The sequence below is a fragment of the Nannobrachium achirus genome (assembly GCF_963921795.1).
Source record: "Nannobrachium achirus genome assembly, chromosome: 3".
NCBI lineage: Eukaryota > Metazoa > Chordata > Actinopteri > Myctophiformes > Myctophidae > Nannobrachium > Nannobrachium achirus.
The window spans coordinates 66784513-66807186 of record NC_137812.1 but is presented as its reverse complement, the minus strand read 5'-3'; the positions used below and the strand labels follow the sequence as shown (position 1 = coordinate 66807186).

Genomic DNA, 22674 nt, shown 5'->3' with positions numbered 1-22674 from the left:
AACTAGCCATTAGAGAGCTCTCACCTAGGTCTCATTTATTGATCTAGCTAGTAGCTCCGTTCTGTCTGGGTGAGCTTAACATGAGCAGCATTGTTTTTCTCTGGAGTTCTCATCTGTTTCTCTTATACTTCTCAAACACTGCTTAGGGTCATCTCAACTAAGCCTCATAGATGGCTTGTTGGATTCGGTTGGTTTATCATACTTCTCAAATACTTCTCAAGTTATTGCCTGGTTATCTTCTCATTCTCATCTCTCTATTGCTCCTAAGAGGGTTTTAGGAGTAATAGGGCAGCAGCAAATGAGCAAAGAATGATATACAAAAGAGAAGGCAATAGTTATGTCTCAGGAGTTGAGATTAAGAAATAGATGAGCAACAAAAATTTTGCTATGGGATTCTGTTAGAGTGACATCAAAGTGAAGCCAGAGCATGATGTCAGAGCGACAAACCCATAGACCGTAAAAAAGTGTACACATCCGGACGGACGGAGTCAGCATGTGCCGTTTCACATACTAATCTGCGACCTTTGGGCGCAATAAAGCGATTAAAAAACAGACAATCTAAGCTCACAACGTGTCACGCTGTGACACGTTGTGAGCTGCTAGAGCCGCTTTATCCGAAAAATGTTGAAAAATGTTCTCACCTGGGAGTCCCTTATAATCTTTTCAAGTGGGGCCAAATACTTCAGTAACCTGAATAAGGCTGCAAGGTCGAAACGTAGTTTTTGCTGCTGTTTAATTAAGTCTGGAGCATCTAAAGTGAGCTGCGAGCCCTTTTCTTTTGCTCAAAGATTTTTGCTGCTTCTGCAGCTTGGCTCAGCACCAAGGACATAGGAAATGGCGTTATTACTATAGCTTTGAGGGTCTGTGGCCAAACAACACATATCAATTTTGGGGGTCCTTGACATGAAAAAAGAAAAAGAAACAGCGTCTTATCTTAACCCATTTAGGCCTAGAATTATTGAATGCTTTAACTATTGAAAAATAGCAGATATACAAGCTCACAGCGCGGCACCGAGTGCCGCTCTGCGAGCTTGTAGATCTGCTATTTTTGAAAAAGTTGTGAAAATGTGTGAAAATCTTTGTATATATGTATTTTTAAAGCGAACGTTTGTAACTCAAATTTTGCTTCTGGGTGGTCCCTGGAACTAGATATTTTGAGATGGGGCTCCGTGGCCCCATCAGTTTGGGGGTCCTTCACATGAAAAGGAACCACTGACATAGTAGTCTCTCAAGAACAGACTAACTGAGCTCCAGTGAAGTGAAAAGGACCTTTTCTTTGACGATGGCTGGCCAGATTGCTGACATAGAAAAATAGTTTTTAAAAAAAAAACCTTAGAAGGATTCAAAAGACACTTGGGGAATGGGGTCAAAATTCTAATTTTCAAATTCTTTCAAAAATAGCAGATCTACAAGCTCACAGCGCGGCACTCGGTGCCGCGCTGTGAGCTTGTATATCTGCTATTTTTCAATAGTTAAAGCATAAAATAATGATACACTATAATGTGTAGCCGTTCTAAATGGCGTAAAAGCTGTTGTCTCACCATTCAAAGTCAGCCTCGGTGCAGTCACAGGGTCCTGACGTCATGGTCACAGAGTAGTTCTTTCCCATAACGCACCTGGCCGTGGGCTTCAGCTTGCGGTAGATTCTCTTCACTCCCATGAGGCACGGCTCGCCCTGTAGGACCCGGGGTTTCCGAAGGGGAGCGAAAAGACAGTGGTCAATCCAAGCTAATTGATTTAATTGATTAAAAATTTCAACAAAAGCCCAAAAAAAAAATCACAACGCAAGCTCACAGCGAGTCACAATTTATTTCTTTTAGAAGTTAATCTTTTACTCAGGCGGTACAATGGCCATCACAAGTCATTGTCCATGTGTTGAATTTACGGAATGCATATATGCAGATACAAAAAAAAAAACACTTAATACCTCCCACGGTTAACTCATTTACTATCCCAACCCGAGAATCCAGAGAAATAGCCGTTGGTCCAGGCTGCCCCGGCCGAGAATCCAGAGAATTACATTTTATTTAATTCTGTTCTGGGCCAGAAAACGGAATCTGGATCTGCATTTTCTTTGGCCGGAACGACCCATTTCTCTGTGACTACTTCCTGCTCCGTTTACTTTCTTTGTAAACAACACTGCTCCTAGTTCAGCAACGGTAGCAGTGATTAAGATGGGGTTTTTTGTAATCGCGGACCGATGGAAAATCGCGGCAGGCAACCGCAAAAGTTGCCATTTTCTTGATAGTAATATGAGCATCAAATGTTTTGTAAATGTTTTATTTGCACATGCATCCATGCGTTCCATAGGGCTTGACCACACATGGACAAATTTCAACTTGCGAGGGGCATTGTCCCTCTTGAGTAAAATAAATAAAACATTGAAGTTGTTTTACATTGTACATTTTAGTTATAGAGGGCAATTTTAATATATTAAGGCATATACAGCTTATTAGCTAGGGATCCTTTGAATAAATGCGCTCAGGGGTGTCAAATTCTGGGCCCTGGGTACAAGGATTCACTGTGGGCCAGGGCCAGGGGGTTTAACCCATTTAGACTAGGAACACATTATTACACATTATTTCGTGCTTTAACTATTGAAAAATAGCAGATATACAAGCTCACAGCACGGTACCGAGTGCCGTGCTGCGAGCTTGTAGATCTGCTATTTTTGAAAAAACATTTATGCAAGTCTTTGAAAAATTCAAATCCTTCTGTTTCTATGTCAGTGGTGCTCAAACTTTTTCATGTGAAGGACCCCCAAAATGATATGTATTTGTCCATGGACCCGCATCTCAAAACATTTAGTTCCAGGGACCACCCAGAAGGAAAATTTGAGTTACAAATGTTCGCTTAAAAAACACATATTCAAAGATTTGCACACATTTTCACAACTTTTCAAAAATAGCAGATATAAGCTCGCAGCGCTGCACTCAGTGCCGCACTGTGAGCTTGTATATCTGCTATTTTTCAATAGCTAAAGTACCAGTAAGACTCCCTAATCGGGAGATAAGCGACCGTTGGTCGCTTATCTCCACAAATATCACAACCTCCACCTCTCACGTCATACGGGTAGCCATAGTAAAGCTGGTTGCACACTGCTGCGTTTTTCGTTGCGAAATGCGTTTTTCAGGGCAAGGAGAGAGAGAGAGATAGAGAGAGCAAGGGACCGAGTGGTGCGCGAAACGGGCGGCAGTGTGCAAACGTGATTGACATAACGTGAGGTTGAATTTTTTATTTGCGTGCTCCGAAATTCACTCCGATATTCGGCCCGAAAAACGCAGCAGTGTGCAACCACCTTTACACCTGGAATGTTGAATCTCCATATATGGAGATAACCTACGCATCACACAAAGTCTGACCTCGCCAGCCCATACTTGGGCATGGACGACTTATATCTCCATATACGGAGATGGCCATATATGGAGATACGATGACATCACAGAGTCCACAGCTGATGATGTGGCGTGATGTCATACAATACACAAACAAGCCCTATATAAAGGGGCAATTCTCACCAGGGAAGAGAGCATTGCCTGGAATGTTGAATCTCCATATATGGAGATAACCTACGCATCACACAAAGTCTGACCTCACCAGCCCATACTTGGGCATGGACGACTTATATCTCCATATACGGAGATGGCCATATATGGAGATACGATGACATCACAGAGTCCACAGCTGATGATGTGGCGTGATGTCATACAATAAACAAACAAGCCCTATATACTGATGCGATACGATGACATCACAGAGTCCACAGCTGATGATGTGGCGTGATGTCATACAATAAACAAACAAGCCCTATATACTGATGCGGAGATATGAGCAGGGCAAAGGTGTGACGTGTGACGTGTGACCGACCGACCGACGGACGGCCGGTGGAGGTTTTCATAGTAAACTGCTCCCTGACGGTCGCAATAAAATAACCAGTAAGACTCCCTAATCGGGAGATAAGCGACCGTTGGTCGCTTATCTCCACAAATATCACAACCTCCACCTCTCACGTCATACGGGTAGCCATAGTTACACCTGGAATGTTGAATCTCCATATATGGAGATAACCTACGCATCACACAAAGTCTGACCTCACCAGCCCATACTTGGGCATGGATGACTTATATCTCCATATACGGAGATGGCCATATATGGAGATACGATGACATCACAGAGTCCACAGCTGATGATGTGGCGTGATGTCATACCAGTAAGACTCCCTAATCGGGATGATGTGGCGTGATGTCATACAATACACAAACAAGCCCTATATAAAGGGGCAATTCTCACCAGGGAAGAGAACATTGCCTGGAATGTTGAATCTCCATATATGGAGATAACCTACGCATCACCCAAAGTCTGACCTCACCAGCCCATACTTGGGCATGGATGACTTATATCTCCATATACGGAGATGGCCATATATGGAGATACGATGACATCACAGAGTCCACAGCTGATGATGTGGCGTGATGTCATACAATAAACAAACAAGCCCTATATACTGATGCGATACGATGACATCACAGAGTCCACAGCTGATGATGTGGCGTGATGTCATACAATAAACAAACAAGCCCTATATACTGATGCGGAGATATGAGCAGGGCAAAGGTGTGACGTGTGACGTGTGACCGACCGACCGACCGACCGACCGACCGACCGACGGCCGGTGGAGGTTTTCATAGTAAACTGCTCCCTGACGGTCGCAACAATACACCAGTAAGACTCCCTAATCGGGAGATAAGCGACCGTTGGTCGCTTATCTCCACAAATATCACAACCTCCACCTCTCACGTCATACGGGTAGCCATAGTTACACCTGGAATGTTGAATCTCCATATATGGAGATAACCTATACTCATCACACAAAGTCTGACCTCACCAGCCCATACTTGGGCATGGACGACTTATATCTCCATATACGGAGATGGCCATATATGGAGATACGATGACATCACAGAGTCCACAGCTGATGATGTGGCGTGATGTCATACAATACACAAACAAGCCCTATATAAAGGGGCAATTCTCACCAGGGAAGAGAGCATTGCCTGGAATGTTGAATCTCCATATATGGAGATAACCTACGCATCACACAAAGTCTGACCTCACCAGCCCATACTTGGGCATGGACGACTTATATCTCCATATACGGAGATGGCCATATATGGAGATACGATGACATCACAGAGTCCACAGCTGATCCTATATACTGATGCGGAGATATGAGCAGGGCAAAGGTGTGACGTGTGACGTGTGACCGACCGACCGACCGACCGACGGACGGACGGACGGCCGGTGGAGGTTTTCATAGTAAACTGCTCCCTGACGGTCGCAACAAACAAGCCCTATACCAGTAAGACTCCCTAATCGGGAGATAAGCGACCGTTGGTCGCTTATCTCCACAAATATCACAACCTCCACCTCTCACGTCATACGGGTAGCCATAGTTACACCTGGAATGTTGAATCTCCATATATGGAGATAACCTACGCATCACACAAAGTCTGACCTCACCAGCCCATACTTGGGCATGGACGACTTATATCTCCATATACGGAGATGGCCATATATGGAGATACGATGACATCACAGAGTCCACAGCTGATGATGTGGTGTGATGTCATACAATACACAAACAAGCCCTATATAAAGGGGCAATTCTCACCAGGGAAGAGAGCATTGCCTGGAATGTTGAATCTCCATATATGGAGATAACCTACGCATCACACAAAGTCTGACCTCACCAGCCCATACTTGGGCATGGACGACTTATATCTCCATATACGGAGATGGCCATATATGGAGATACGATGACATCACAGAGTCCACAGCTGATGATGTGGCGTGATGTCATACAATAAACAAACAAGCCCTATATACTGATGCGATACGATGACATCACAGAGTCCACAGCTGATGATGTGGCGTGATGTCATACAATAAACAAACAAGCCCTATATACTGATGCGGAGATATGAGCAGGGCAAAGGTGTGACGTGTGACGTGTGACCGACCGACGGACGGACGGCCGGTGGAGGTTTTCATAGTAAACTGCTCCCTGACGGTCGCAATAATATGTATCTTTATTATACAACTGAGCAAAAGCCGCATCCCACTTCCAAACCCGTTCACGCCTACTCTGCCTCCACTCCAACTCAACTTCAACTCAACGGTAGGTAGAACGTACGGAAAAATACCGCCCACCTCTATGCCGATTCGCTAATCGCTAGGATCAGGGGCGTCACTTGGGTATGGCAGGGGTATGCAGCTATATACCATACCCTGGGTCCAGGGGGTCCAGGGGGGAAGATAAAAGTTAGTTCGAAATATAAATCCATGAATGTCTCTGGGTCCAGGGGGTCCAGGGGGGAAGATAAAAGTTAGTTCTAAATATAAATAATAAATGTATCATGCCTGTTGGTAAGGTATGGCAACATGACTGGAGCTACTTCTTCTTAAAATAAATGTATCATGCCTGTTGGTACGGTATGTCAACATGACTGGTGTCTTGCACGCGCGCACCAGTCATGTTGCCATACCTTAGCTTTTTCTGAACTGACGCCACTGGCTAGGATCCCGCTACACTCCAAATGTACCGCGCCGCGCACGCACAGACATTTACGAGGAACGTGCATGTTTGGATCGATGACTCCCTCAAAAATACCATCAAGCGACCATACTTCTGCGTCTTGAAAGCCTTGGATCGGCCGCGCCGTGCAGTGGCTCTCTGTTTCGTGAAGTGTGTCTGTGTATTTATGTGCGCCCGCTCATCTGAGCCGTGAGTGTGTGTGTATTTTCATGGGCGGTCAATTGGCCGCCGCATCAGTAACCAGCGGCCACTGACATAAATTCTCAGTACTGCTCAGCATGCATGATGCTCTGGGACCACCAGAGCAGGACTGCAACTTGTACTAAAAATTAGCAAGTAGCAGCCAGCCTACTTTAGTGGCAGCCAACAGTATACAGATGGTGCTGATTAGCCTACCTTTGCAATGTAAGGATATATTCCATAATCCTGTGTCAATGTCGTCTCAAAGAAGAAGAAAAAGAAAAAAAAAAGCATCGTGTCACCATGCTTTCCTGCCTCCAGTCCAGACGGCCCATGCAAGGAGTTTACTTTCACTTTAATTTAACAGAATGCAACAGAATTGCAAAATTGCAAAAGCTTTTGCAAGCGACAGAAAAGGCCATTAGTCCCTTTATTTTAGCCAGTTTAAAAGGAAAATCAGCTCCAGTTTCTCTGTTGCTGAAAAGAAAAAGTCCGTTCACTTAATTGTCCACACGCTGGATTAATGAATGTCCACAGGTGAAGCCCGTTAAAGGTCATTAATAGTCTCCTCTGATAGTTTCACAAAGTACACTAAGCAACAGAAATGTATAATGTAACATTTTAAGTCCCTGACAGAGGTTTTACAAGCCAATTCAATAGCAGCAACATTGTCATGAGGTATTTTTTGCCCTTAAATATTTGAAAGGAACAGACTGGAGTCAGATTATTGTGACATAAGGTACATTTCCCAATAATAAAATCTAATAATTCGCTCCAACGTGATACATCAACTGTGTGGCCCATGTCCTTTTTTATATGCAAATCGCTATTTCATTGTTTTATTTGTTGAAAGGTGTGAATAGAGGTCTCATTAAATTCCCCCCCCCCCCCCCCCCCCCAAATGAGAGACAGAGTGGGAATGTTTCTGTCTGCAAATACACATTAATGTCCTCTTTTATATGCAAATCGCTATTGCAGTGTCATGTATTTGAGTGTTTTCTTTGTTGAAAGGTGTAAGTCATAGTGTTCTCTCTCTCTCTCTTTTATAAAGAGATAGTCACGTTTAAGTAATTAGTGCTTATTATTAAACATAACTCTTATTGCTTCAGTCATCAAATCAATTTCAGTAGGCTTACTTTTAGCCAATAATAATAATAAATACTGTTAATTAATGACACACACACACACGCACACACACACACACACACACACACACACACACACACACACACACACACACACACACACACTCAAAATACATGAAGAAACAGTGCTTTTTGTGGGCAACATGGCTTGGAGCAGCTGTGCGTGTAACACTAGGATGAGGCCGCCGAAGGCGGCCGAAATTCTAGTTCATATACATACAATAAATGCTATGCCCATACATGGAGATGGGCATTAAAAAAACGTAACCTACGCATCACACAAAGTCTGACCTCACCAGCCCATACTTGGGCATGGACGACTTATATCTCCATATACGGAGATGGCCATATATGGAGATACGATGACATCACAGAGTCCACAGCTGATGATGTGGTGTGATGTCATACAATACACAAACAAGCCCTATATAAAGGGGCAATTCTCACCAGGGAAGAGAGCATTGCCTGGAATGTTGAATCTCCATATATGGAGATAACCTACGCATCACACAAAGTCTGACCTCACCAGCCCATACTTGGGCATGGACAACTTATATCTCCATATACGGAGATGGCCATATATGGAGATACGATGACATCACAGAGTCCACAGCTGATGATGTGGCGTGATGTCATACAATAAACAAACAAGCCCTATATACTGATGCGATACGATGACATCACAGAGTCCACAGCTGATGATGTGGCGTGATGTCATACAATAAACAAACAAGCCCTATATACTGATGCGGAGATATGAGCAGGGCAAAGGTGTGACGTGTGACGTGTGACCGACCGACCGACCGACCGACCGACCGACGGACGGACGGCCGGTGGAGGTTTTCATAGTAAACTGCTCCCTGACGGTCCCAATAATCGTTACTAAATGTGATAGTTGCATCCCTAAAATCGCAGTCCTAAAAGACAGTAAGGGAGGGAGAGAGAGAGAGGGAGAGAGAGAGAGAGAGAGAGAGAGAGAGAGAGAGAGAGAGAGAGAGAGAGAGAGAGAGAAACAGCTGTCGTCATAACATTTCATTTAGCATGAATATTATGCATGGTGGCTTTAAGCGCGTGTGCAGCACAGCGTAGCGTGTGCGAGGCACCGCTGCCTTCCCTCCCTCTCTCATCTGGTTCGCTGTGCCTTCACGCCGGCTGAGTTGTTCACGGACTCACGCCGTGTCTCGTGTGCATGTACCAAAGTTAACAACTACTGCATGGAGGATCTTATCCGCCGGAGGAGTGCGCCGCTTGCGTTTTCATAATGGGATTAGGCTGTAGTGTATACAGTAGGATTATTTATTTTATTTTATCAAAAATAAATAAAAAAATGTGGCACACAGTCATGAGCAGACTGAATGAATACGAGGCAGTAATTTTAATGTTGCAAAGCTGCCCAGTACTGTATATTAATCACTATTTATTTGGGAATCAATTTACGATTTAGGCATTTTTGCGGACACGCTTATCCAGAGCAAATTGACCACTAGAACTCCAGCGTCCAGGGGGGAGAGGAGCAGTGGTGTCGGTTCAGAAAAAGCTAAGGTATGGCAACATGACTGGTGTCTTGCACGCGCGCGAAGCACCAGTCATGTTGCCATACCTTAGCAACAGGCATGATACATTTATTTTAAGAAATACATTTTTTTTCCCCCGTTTCTACGGTTTCTTGGGCTGGATATGGTAGCCTGGAAGTGCAGCTAAACATCATTGTTAGTAAACGTGCCACAGTTAACAATAATGCATTGCACCTGTGCAGCTGACCTGCGGAACCTGGGAATATACTATTTTTTTCAAGATGGGTAGAATACAAGTGTGGAGAATATAATTATAATACCTTGTTAAAGTGACCATTTTGTTATTTAAAAGTAACTTTTATTTCCCCTCCTGAACCCAGGGTATGGCAGCTGCATACCCCTGCCATACCCAATTGACGCCCCTGGAGAGGAGACAAAAATAGCACAGCTACAAGCTGGGCTTGGGCGTGAACAGATTTGGTGTAGACCCGAAAAGTGGTCAAAGTACAGTTGTATCAAAACTAAGTCCAGTTCTCTCAAGTCAGTGGTTTTCAACCAGTGGTCCGGGGACCACCAGTGGTCCTTCAGGGGGTTCCAGGTGGTCCCCAGCTAAATGATGTAGAAATGTTTTTTAAAGGTAGGGTAAGTGATTTCCTTTAATTCAAATAATAACACAATTGGTCTATGTTCTGATAGTACTAGTTTTAGTCCATAATTTGGACTTCAGCCTTATCCACTGTGTGGAGAAAAAAAACAGTTTCAGTTGCTCCACCAAAACTGTTGGGTGACAGGTTTTCCTTCAATCAGGATAGAGTGGGGCCTTCCTCCAATCATGGTCAAGTGGGGGCAGGCCTTACGCAAACCAAGGCCCGCCCCCACTTGATCATGATTGGAGGAAGGCCCCCGCCTGTGACCTATATGAAAATGAAAACTGAAACTTAAAGGAGCTATAGTCAACTTTTTCTTGAAAATGGATGCTAAAATAAAAATAATGTTTGGTCATTTTTTAATTGAAACACATACATGAAGCTTATTTTTTTATACAATATTTTCGAAACATTATTTTTATTTTAGCATCCGTTTTTCAAGAAAAAGTTGACTATAGCTCCTTTAAGTGAAATCACTTACCCTACATTTAACTCTTGAGAGTGTAAAATGAAACCAGTTTCATTTCCACGCTTTCAAGAGTGGTTCTGTGGCTCAAATACGGAATAAATAATGGACCTTGAAATGAAAAGGGTTGGAACCCACTGCTCTAAGGCTACAGGAGTTAAAGAGTGCTAGATTAGTGGCATGAACCCCAGTATAGTCAACAAAGTAGTGGTAGTAAATAGGAGTGCAAAGAAAACAATTACACTGTGAGCTCCACTGAGTCAATGGGATACGCAGCTATTGATCAGCTGGGAGAATGTGCGTAGCAGGTGTGTTTAACGAGCAAGTCAGACTGCAGGCTGTGATGGAAGAACGAAAACAGTGGTAAAGCAGTGGTTCTCAACCTGTGGGTCTTATTTTGGGGGGTCCCCAGATGATTAACTTAATGTACAACATTGTTTTCTCACTCAACAGTAAACAAACCAACATAAAGTTTAAGTGTATGGAGGGACTTTTTAATACCTCTAAAATGACAAATCGGCCAAATTGTCAGATATTATAGAATCTATAATATCTGACAATTTGGCCGATTTGTCATTTTATTATAGATGCAGAAATTGTGAAAATAGCCGATCTACATGCTCACTTTTCACATAGAACTGTGTTATACAAAATGTAATGCCTCAACTCTTAGTGCTCATCAGGGTGGGGGGGTCCCCAGTTAAAATATGATTATTTTGGGGGTCGCGGCCTGAAAAGGTTGAGAACCACTGGTGTAAAGTATTATACTATTAAGTAGAGTTTTGTATTTGTACTTTACTTGAGTACTTCCAATTTCCAATACTTTTACATCTCGGATCCAAATACTGTACTTTTACTCCACTACATGCTTATGCAAACTTTAGTTACTAGTTACTTTGTAGATTTTGATTATTAAACATACCAAGGGAGATAAACAAACTTGAACCTTGACCTTTACACTTTAGCCCTATATTTGGCCATTTGCATCACACTGCGTCACAATGTGACACATTGTGAGTAGATCTGCTATTTTCAAAATATTTTTTATACATTTGAAAAAAATGGAGATTCTGGTTAATGATATGAATAATTTAACTTTTGGTAAAAAAACAAACAAAAAAAAACAGTTTTATTCAAGTACACTTTTAATTTGGGACTTTTACTTGTAACAGAGTATTTCTACTATTAAGTAAAACATATGAGTACTTTTTCCACCACTGCTAACCCTAACCCAGTGGTTCCCAAACTCTTTAGCTCAAGACCCAAAACAGAGCTAAATTTGAGGTTTCCCTGGGACCAAAACTAGTGAAAATAGCAGATCTGCAAGCTCACAACACATCGCTTCACGCTGCGTTGCAAGCTTGCAGATCTGATATTTTCACTACTTCTAATTTAGGGAATTTCTTTCTCTTTCTTTGTCATAATTATGACAGTGTCACACAAAAGTAGCTAAAATATAATGTTGTGAGGTTGTGTATCGGATGTTTTCGCTGTTTTTGAAAAAGGTTTTGTGGTTAACCCTGTAAGGCCAGAATGAATTTCTACTTGCAAAAATAAAAGAGAAAAAAAAATCAACTTTTCAAATGTTGTTTTCCCCCCTCCATTTTTCTGAATAGTAGCAGTTTGAGACATGCAAGATTTCCACCCGTCAGACATGATATATCTTATAAGGAAGTGATCAAACAAGATGAGAAGATTACATAAACCTGAAACTGAATGCTCCATCCTAAAACTGCAACACTGCTTTCTTCCCAGATCATTCTTTCCCTGCGCTATAGGTGTCACTAGTGAGATGTGGAAATTCTCTCTCTCTGTGTGTCTACTACCACTGCTGAATTCCACAATAAGAAAACAAAACTGATACAAACATGAATGGTCTCAAAATATAAACCTTCTCATTCTCTCTTAATGGCAAGTGTCAACTTTGTTCTAGAGTTGACTTGGGTTTGCCCTTCTTTTCAGGGTTTATTGTGCACTTAATTGCCATGGACCGGTGTCCACCCCCATGCTATACGGTGGATCATTAGCCTAGCCTGAGCATATGGTTGTCTAAACCTATTACAGCACTGGACGCTGAATAAAGGAGCACTCTAATTCCATTTCTTGGCTTTGGGCCTGAGCAGGTTGAGCGGAGAAGGTTTAATGTATGCAGGACTTGGATTCACAAAGATCACTAAGAATAAATGGAGAATATGCACAAGCGGTTTGGGAGCGGAGAGACATGCTCACTCCAGCTCACTCCACTTCTTAAAGTCTGGGCCAGTGATCAAGCAACTATCTTGCCCAAGATGACCCCACATGTGATTTGAGGGATCCTTTCCAGGAACTTGACAAGCGGTTTGAAAACATCACAGCGTCTACAGATCATGCTTTAATTGAAATCTGTTACAAAAGTTGTTTGTCGTCCAGAAATAGAAGCTGCTTGGGTCGGGGCTTTTTTTTTTGTGTGTGTACAGACAGATTAAGCAGTGCCTGTCTTTGATAAGATACTTGATTTTTGTGTCAAGACTATTATGTTCCTATTAATTTGAGCATAATATTTGTAATGTATGGACAAGAGTTAGATATTTTAAAGATGGGGTGCCATGCCCCCCCCCCTCCCAAAACATTATCAGGTAGGCTAGTATGTGTTATACTAGGAGGAAGATTTTTTTTCTCCAAAAAAGTGTACAGAAAGAGTTAAAATTATAATTTTTTATGTGGCCACACCCACCAGTTCATTAAGTATGCCTGGTTGTCATGGTGGGTGGTGACCCAGCTGAGGTTACCCACACCCACAGTGTTGGGTGAATGGTTAAAGGGGAGGGGATGATTATATGAGGTCACTCTATCTGTGTTTTTGGATCGGCACTTTTGACCCACAAGGTGGCAGCCTCGAAGAAGAAACCCAAAATACAAAGGGAATACATAATTTCTCCTAACAACCACACCAGGGGTTCAAATGAAATACTGTCAACCTCCTAGACACGTGAAAACCAAAGATAGTACAAAACTATGGCACCACCTCTTTAAATGAATACTAATCTCGGGCCACTAGTGCGGCGTCTTACCTGATCGTGTAGGTGCCACGTCTGGTAATCGGCCTCCGTGCACCTCCTGTTGAAGATGGACCTGAAGTCTATCTTCACCAGCTGCCACTCAGAGCGATGACTGACGTGGCCGAATATCCTGGAAAATAGACAAGCACACGCTGCATTGTGAGGTACATACACACTGCAGTGACAATGACCTGGCACAGGGACGTGCAGAGAATGTTAGAGAGGCAGTGGCTGACATTTCTAAAAGGGCCTTTTGGTGAAAATACTGAAAATAGCAGACCTACAAGCTCACAACCTGTCACGACGCGTTGTGAGATTGGAGGTCTGCTATTTTCAGTACTTGATACCACACTAAACTAAGCTTAACTCTATCAACGCTTTGGACGTTCCGGTTCGCCCCATTTTTTCCGGCGGCGCAATGCCAATAGTACGTTCTTTGGCTCGTTCTTTTGTACCTTGGTTTGATGTCTGTAAACTGATGAGGGGTCGCGCGGGTGTGTACCGTAGAGACAGCTCCCGTAAAAGTGCTCTCAAAAACCCACTGGACGTTAGCATCAATGGAGTAACAAAACACTTCCATGTTATTTTCTCTGGGTCTATTGCTCTGTAGCGATTGAGCGGCCTTGACGGACGGCAGCCTACCGCGGCCATTTCACATTAATTATTGCATGAGGCTGCCCTCTACTGCTGGTATAGCGAAAGTACACATATTTAAGGAGAAAAAAATAATAATAATGATAATAAAAAAAAATACATCTTTGTCTATAACATCGCAAAAGTAAGGTGCTTTTGAGGGCACAAAACCCAATAAATAAATAACAACGTCTGGCAGTAAAACAGTTAATCAAGTCAATTCTGGAGATGTGGTGTAACTGGCATAATTTCATGGGTTGCATTTGTACACAGGTGTTTCTATTTGTCTGATCGGCTCAGAACTGATGTTCTACGCCAATCAGAACACCTGTGTTGGTTCTCAACATGGCCGGTGTAGGACTACAAATGCAACCCATGAATTATTTCAACATGAGATGCTGCATTGAAGTTCATTAGAATTTGGACAAGACAATTCTCTTGAATGCTGCGTTCGGGTAGGGTATGGACAGAGGGCATTTGCATGTATTTCACCAGAGTAAAAACTGCATTCATGGTCTGGAGAAAGGGCTACTTTTACAGACTGATAAAAGGGCAGGGGCTCAAGCCCCCTTTGATGTCTATGTGTGCACATGCCTGACCTGGCAAATCAACTGAGTATAATTGGGGATCAAAGAGGCAACAATAATAATAGGAGGGAGAGATATGTTGAATATCTTGCTCAGGGAAATGTTGACACATACTGTACTAAACTCTCTTCTGCTTTTTGCTCAGTATGAGGTTTCCCCTTGGTTTATGTAACTACTTTCTCTATTTCTTTCTCTTGGTTTATGTTATACGTTCTCTATTTCTTTCTCTTGGTTTATGTTACTACTTTCTCTATTTCTATGTCTGAAAACTGGTGCAAACCGAGCCTCTCGCTCTGTAATGGCTGCGCCCATAGTGTTGTGTTTTTTTTTTAATTTTTTTTCGTGAGCGTTGCAGCTGTCTTTTACACAAGACCGCGATAGGATATTAACATTTCCCTTTCTTACTTTATCATTTTACTGAACCGTCGATTGGGAAAGCACTTTGTTTGGGTCAACCGCGCTCTAATAAATAAAGATGACTTGACTTGACTCCGAGCGAGCCAAAGGTCGAACCGCTGACAGGCCTCCCTACCCACTCACTTACAGTACACGGCCATCCATCGAGTCTCTCCCGTCACAGTGAAAGGAGTCACGTTTGCTGTTAATCTGGGAAACCACGAGACTAACAGTGTGAATATCAATATTTTCCTATATTATAGTCCAAAGGAATGATCTGAATCCAAGGTTATGAGACTAAGCAGATAAATATTCTGTCACCGACTAAATTGGGAGGGCGTGTTTCTCAGTGCTGACCGCCTCACTATTCATACCGCTGCATATTCATCACAATCAATCTGTCAATTAGCTTGTGAGGCGCACTGCCATGACAGGCACTTAGTGTAAAAAATGAGTAGAAATGAATTAAAAGAAAAGTGCATCATGGTCTTATGAGAACTAATGGTGTTTCTGCAAGCTGAGAGCCTCACAATCTCCAAGAAAGAAAAAAACTAAACAAAATCGTCTTTTTCTTTAGTGGAATTCCGGCATTTCCGGCAATGGTCCTGTGCCTACCTAATCTTGCAAGTGAAGCAGTGTTGTTTTTGACAGCAAATTTTGATTTAGTTTTAGTAATAGTCTTTTGAATAAAATCTCATTTAGTTTTAGTCGTAATTTAGTCCCCTGAAAAGTTTTAGTTTTAGTCTAATTTTAGTCGACTAAATATCATGAGATTTTAGTTGACTAAATCTACAGTTGATTTAGTCGACTAAAATGTATTTTGGCAGGCCTTGATGGCATCGTAATGACGTGCTGCGACGCGTTGTGATCTTGTAGATCTGCTATTTTCAGCAAGCAACACCTGAGAGCAACCAAACATAAAATGACTTTCTCCTCCACTAGTCCCTCCCGTTTTAATCTAGTTTTTATTTTGTTGACGAAATTGTCAATATATTTAGTTTTTATTTAGTTTTCGTCAGTGAAAAAAACACAGTCGACACGCATTTTTCATCATAGTTTTAGTTGACGAAATCAACACAGAGTGAAGCGTAAACATCCATATTATAGTTCCGGGAGATGAAAGGTGACGTATGACATCAGTATAAAGCATTAACCAATTCATTCAACAACTCATTGTTATGACTTCCTATATCTAACCAAGCTGTATAATAAGTGAATATTCGACTTCGGTGAACAACGTCGAATAGTGACTTCGATATTCAAATATTCGAATATTCTGTGAACGCCCTAATGCGCACCTCATCCAGGACGGTGGTGAGATACGACCGTCATGTTTCAGGGGGCTGCCGATCTACAAGCAGCCAAGGGCGTTACACCAAACTCTGGGCCCTGGGTACAAGGATTCACTGCGTGCCCCCCATTAATGTTAACTATTGAAAAATAGCAGATATACAAGCTCACAGCGCGGCACCGAGTGCCGCGCTGCAAGCTTGTAGATCTGCTATTTTTGAAAATTCGTGAAAATGTGTGCAAGAAACCTATGTTTCCATGTCAGTGGTTCTAAAACCTTTTCATGTGAAGGACCCCCAAGATGATATGTATTTGGCCAAGGACCCCCATCTCAAAATATTTAGTTCCAGGGACCCCCCAGAATCTAAATTTTAGTTACAAATGTTTGCTTAATAAATACATATATTCACGACTTTTCAAAAATAGCAGATTTACAAGCCGCGCTGTGAGCTTGTATATCTGCTATTTTTCACTGGTTAAAGCATTCAATAATTCTAGGCCTAAATGGGTAAATGCCCTAATGCGCACCTCATCCATGACGGTGGTGAGATACGACCGTCATGTTTCAGGTGGCTGCCGATCTACAAGCAGCCCAGTATAAATCTGCCCTGACGTCTCTCTGGATCTGTCCTCTCATTGCTGCCTCTCTCCAGCTGTGTCCCCATCCTTCTCCCCCGGACTACAAATCCGACTGTCACTCTGTCCCCTTTGGCAGGTGCCACATAAAACATTGATGTAATGGGTGAGGAAACGTTCCGGTAACATGTCCCAAAAGTTCCACATCTCCCGCTGCATTAAGCCGTTTAGACTGGGTATGCGTTATTGCGTGTTATTGTTTTATGCTTTGACTATTGAAAAATAGCAGATCTACAAGCTCGCAGAGCTTTTTTTATCTTGAAAATTTGAATTTTGACCCGATTGTGACCCGATTCTTGATTGTGACCCGATTATTTAAGTGTCTTTTGAATCCTTCTAAGGTTTTTTGAAAAAACCTATGTGGTGCTCAAACTTTTTCATGTCAAGGACCTCCAAAATTATTTGGCCACGGACCCCCATCTCAAAATATTTAGTTCCAGGGACCACCCAGAAGCAGAAAAGAACAATTTGAGTTACAAACGTTCGCTTTAAAAATACATACACATTTTTCAAAAATAGAAGATCTACAAGCTTGCAGCGTGGCACTCAGTGCCACGCTGTGAGCTTGTATATCTGCTATTTTTCAACAGCTAAAGCATTCAATAATTCGAACCCTAAATGGCTTAAGAGAGGAGTAACGCCAGGTCATGCTGTATATAGAGCGCCTGTGCCTTTTGGCATTTCTTTTTTAGAAGTTACAGGTTTTTTTGGAGTGCAACTTTCTTCTGCTTCTTTATTTCTTTCAACTGATATACAGTGTTTTGATCATTTTGATCATTTCCCTGGTGCTCTTCAGATGGACAGTTATGCTGTCGCCAGGCAGCCGCAGCATTGATCTCCCTGTGATCGGAATCCGAGAGATGGACAGTTTTGATGTCGGCGAGACCTTGAGAGAAATCTTTCTTATTCATGAAAGGAAATCAGGCAGTCAAGGAATGCTGATTCCAGCACTACGTACACGCTTGTGTGCGTGCGTGCGCGCGCGCGTGTGTGTGTGTGTGTGTGTGTGCGTGCGTGCGTGCGTGTATTACTATACTTGTGAGGAACAGATGTCAACAAAAATAGTACAATATCGTCGTTGTCGGGTGGAAACCTTGTATGTCCAAAACCGTTTGTTTTGTATTAATCGTTTTACAAATGATCTAAACTAGTGAAAATAGCCAATCTACAAGCACAACGCCTCGCACTGCAAGGCGTTGTGTGCTTGTAGATCGGTTATTTTCACTAGTTTTGTGCAATAGTCTTGTGTGATGAACCAGGGCTTTACTTTAGGGAAAAACGTACAAAACTTGGAGATACGAGGTTTCTGCCTGACAGTGACGATTATGAGAAATAGATGTTGTGAGGATACTTTTCCTGTTCCTCACAAGATAACAGTTCCTTTATTGTTGAACATTTGAAAAAAGGTTTACAATTAGAAAAAAGATTCAGGTTGGGCTTATGAGTTATCTAGAGGTTAGTTAGTTAAATTTACACCTGGTTTACAAGTATACCAAGTTGCGCGCACGTTGTGAGTTACCTTAGGGAACGGTTAAAATGGCAAAGAATTCCAAAAAAATTCAGTCCTAAAACTGCTGTCTTAAAATGTTGATGCCCTTACAAGTATGGTAATGCAAGGCATGTGTGTGTGTGTGTGTGCATGTGTCGGACATGCACACACACACATACAGTATGCAATTCGGTGTATAGCTAATTGTACACGCATACATGCGCGTGCACGCAAGCAGTTTTCAGTTTTCTTACTTCTATAATTTGTATCCAGTGCCAATTGCCTAACCTGTGATCCCGGTTTCTGCTCTCCCTCTGCCACACCTGGGGAGCCCCGGCTGGCCAGGGGGAGGCAGTTTAGAAACCAGGACTACTGTACGTTTTTGTGAGTGTACCTACCCTAGGAGACACGGGGAGAACATGCAAACTCCACACAGAAAGGCCCTTTCGCCTAGCCTGGCGGTGCCAGCCTCTATCACACACTTCGTTTTGGGAAGAGAGTCTGGGGTTACAGGGAGAGATTCCATTTCTGGGGGGTGGGCTAAAGCCTGAGCTCTTAATTGCTCCCTTTGAACTTCAAAGGGGTTGTGCAATAAGGTAATTGATTGGGCTCGTTAGTGTTCTCTCTAATCAATGAAAGCATCAAAGACAACTACCTGTTTGATGCCTGTCATAGAGGGGAGGGGGGAATGTTTTTGTGTCCACACAGCCTACAGCCCTGATTGGCTAACCCTTTCTGGTGGCTGGTGGAAATGGATTCTCAATCGTGAGGCTCCAGACCACACTACATCAACACTGTGGTGTTGTGCGGTCTGGTTTATTAACCAGGCTACCTTTCGCCAACCCCACCCTCAACGCCCACAGCGCCCCCTGGTGGGAATCGAACCCAGGACCTTCTAGCTGTGAGGCGACAGCACTACCGTGCCCCCTTTTTCAGTTTTCAGCCTCATGCGGATGCATTTGCATCCATCTTCATCACTCACGTCATAATGAGAGTCTCCTCCCCGGGCTCTCCAAGCACTCCGTCCACAAACAGAGGGGAGTTAGTGAAGCTGTACTTGCTCCACTGCCGGCCTTCATCAAAGCTCAACCTGCAAGAAACATGCACAGCATTAACAAGGCCGCTCGCACCAAGCACCAGAACTATAATATATACCATAATATAGCTAGAATTATGTTGTTTTTGAGCGGTGGTCACAACGCTCCTATACGTGGCCGTGTGTGTGGGTATGTCTGTCTCCGTCCGTGTCTGTCTGTCTGTCTGTCTGTCTGTCTGTCTGTCTGTATGTAGCCTACAGTACCTTTTATAACCACACATGTTAAGGGAGGGGCGCTGTTTTCAGGCCAGGCCAGGCCAGGCACACACACACACACACAAACACACACACACACACACACACACACACACACACACACACACACACACACACACACACACACACACACACACAGGGGGGAAGGGGGAGGGGGGTGGGGGGGGGGGGGGGACTAGCCTGGGGGGGGGGGGGGGGGCGGGCGACAGAATTCATAGATCTAGAACACATAGAATTCATAGATATAGAACACAGAATATGTACAGTACAGTACAGTTAGGTACAGTAGATTACAGTAAACCACCGCTCAGTTCACACGGGTGTGACTTTTTTTTAACCCATTTAGACCGGGTACGCATTATTGCACATTATTATTATTATGCTTTAAGTATTGAAAAATAGCAGATCTACAAGCTCACAGCACGGCACCGAGTGTAGCGCTGCGAGCTTGTAGATCTGCAATTTTAGAAAAATCGTGAACATTTGAATTTTTACCCGATTTTTACCCGATTCTGAGTGTCTTCTAAAAAAGAGTGTCTAAAAAGAAACACACGTTTCTACGTCTGGTTCTCAAACTCTTTCATGTCAAGGACCCCTAGAATTATATGTATTTTGCCGCTGACCCCCGTCTCAAAATATTTTGTTACAGGGACCCCCAGAAGTAAATATTTGAGTTACAAATGTTCACTTTAAAAATGAGATATTCAAAGATTTGCACAAATTTGTATGATTTTTTAAAAATAGCAGATCTACAAGCTCACAGCGCGGCACTCGGTGCCGGGCTGTGAGCTTGTATATCTGCTATTTTTCAATAGTTAAAGCATTCAATAATTCTAGGCCTAAATGGTTAACATGGCCGTTGTTCGCACCAAGCACCTTAACTATAACCATATCAAACATATAATTTTGCGAATGTCTGAGTGAGTGTCTGTCTGTCTGTCTGAAACAGCGTTTCTCCTCAGTGGCTGGAGCAATTGATCTGAAATCGCATCACCATTAGCATATGAACACACCTGACATAACTGTGAAGCCCGTTTGTCACTTTCACAAATCATATGCTGTATATTAGCATTTTTATGGTGTATCTACTATCTATTCTGCATCTAGCATGAGGCATATCTATTCTGCATCTAGCATGAGGCAACATGTTTAACCAGGTGTGTGTGTGTGTGTGTGTGTGTGTGTGTGTGTGTGTGTGTGTGTGTGTGTGTGTGTGTGTGTGTGTGTGTGTGTGTGTGTGTGTGTGTGTGTGTGTGTGTGTGTGTGTGTGTGTGTGTGTGTGGGGACACACAGTATCTCTGTAGCCATTAAACGAAACGGGTATTTCTTACATTGATGCTCCTACATATTATCATGCAAGCACCAGTTAAAGTTACTTTCCATCCCTCATATACTGTGTGCACAGTGCACACATCCCATAACCCACACACTGCACATCATTTCGGAGCTCATATCTTTGAACGGGTAAGAGCTAGTAACTATAATTATGTTGTTTTTTAAAACTCGTTACAGAGGTCGGTCCACACTGGAACATTAACGCAGGGTTGTCGCATCAAATTCTGGGCCCTGGGTACAAGGATTCACTGCGGGCCCCCCACGATTGTTCTTCATATTTTGTGCTTTAACTATTGAAAAATAGCAGATAAGTGCCGCGCTGCGAGCTTGTAGATCTGCTATTTTTGAAAAATCGGGAAAATCTTTGAATATTTCAAATCATTCTAAGGTTTTTCTTTTTTTTAAAACTATGTTTCTATGTCAGTGGCGCTCAAACCTCTTCATGTCAAGGACCCCACAAAATGATATGTATTTGGCCACAGACCCCCATCTCAAAATATTTAGTTCCAGGGACCCCCCAGAAGCAAAATTTGAGTTACAAATGTTTGCTTAAAAAAATACATACATTCAAAGATTTGCACGCATTCTCACGACTTTTCAAAAAATAGCAGATCTACAAGCTCGCAGCGCGGCACTCGGTGCAGCGCTGCGAGCTTGTAGATCTGCTATTTTTCAACAGTTAAAGACAGGCCCCTCCACCTTGGGCCCTAGTAACTCAGTCCCACTCCCTCCCCCCCCTTGTGACGCCCCTGCATTAACGACAATGATAGCGGTAAATGATGAGGGTTTGGATCATGTTCAGAGCGATTTTTGCCAACACTGACATCCAGTCACAATCCATCAGAAGGACATCTGCGCTGCCATCGGTCTCTCTCGCCCTCTGAGTCACATTAGTGATGGTTTTATTATTAACCAAGATGAGGAGACGATTATAATGATAACGATAAAGAAAAACTTTATTGTCCATTAAACTCGACATAAAATGGAAACTTTGCCTTTGGCACACCGGCATCCGGAACAGTTTGTTCTCTCACCTCCTTTTAATTAATCAGTCAGATTATCCATACCCCCCCCCCTAAAAACCCCAGGACAACTATCCACTCGTCCTAGAGCAACGGTGGGCAACTTTAATGATGGAGAGGGCCGGCCCTACATTTTCACACTCACTCCAGAGGGCCACAATGCATATACTGTACATAGCAAAAATAGCCGATCTACAAGCTGTTTTGAGCTTGTAGATTTGCAATTTTTTAATTGGAATCCTGAAAAGTAGCTTTTTTTCTTCTTTAAAAAAAATTCAAATGCATAATTTATATGTTCTTATGTTAACTCTTATACTGCCAGATTATTTATTTATTTATTGGGTCTGGTGCCATCAAAAAGCGGCTTACCTTTGCAACGTTATAGTAGA

General features: G+C 42.8%; 1 protein-coding gene across 1 annotated transcript in view; it reads right to left on the bottom strand.

Annotated features, from left to right (window-relative positions):
- The window catches only part of sorcs1 (sortilin-related VPS10 domain containing receptor 1), a gene marked incomplete at both ends in the record, with an annotated part of 457912 nt that overhangs the window by 55188 nt on the left and 380050 nt on the right, over positions 1-22674 (bottom strand). The window contains 3 exon segments of the mRNA XM_080722749.1: positions 1542-1675; positions 13598-13715; positions 19599-19706. Of these exon segments, the coding sequence (XP_080578875.1) occupies positions 1542-1675; positions 13598-13715; positions 19599-19706 (360 nt within the window).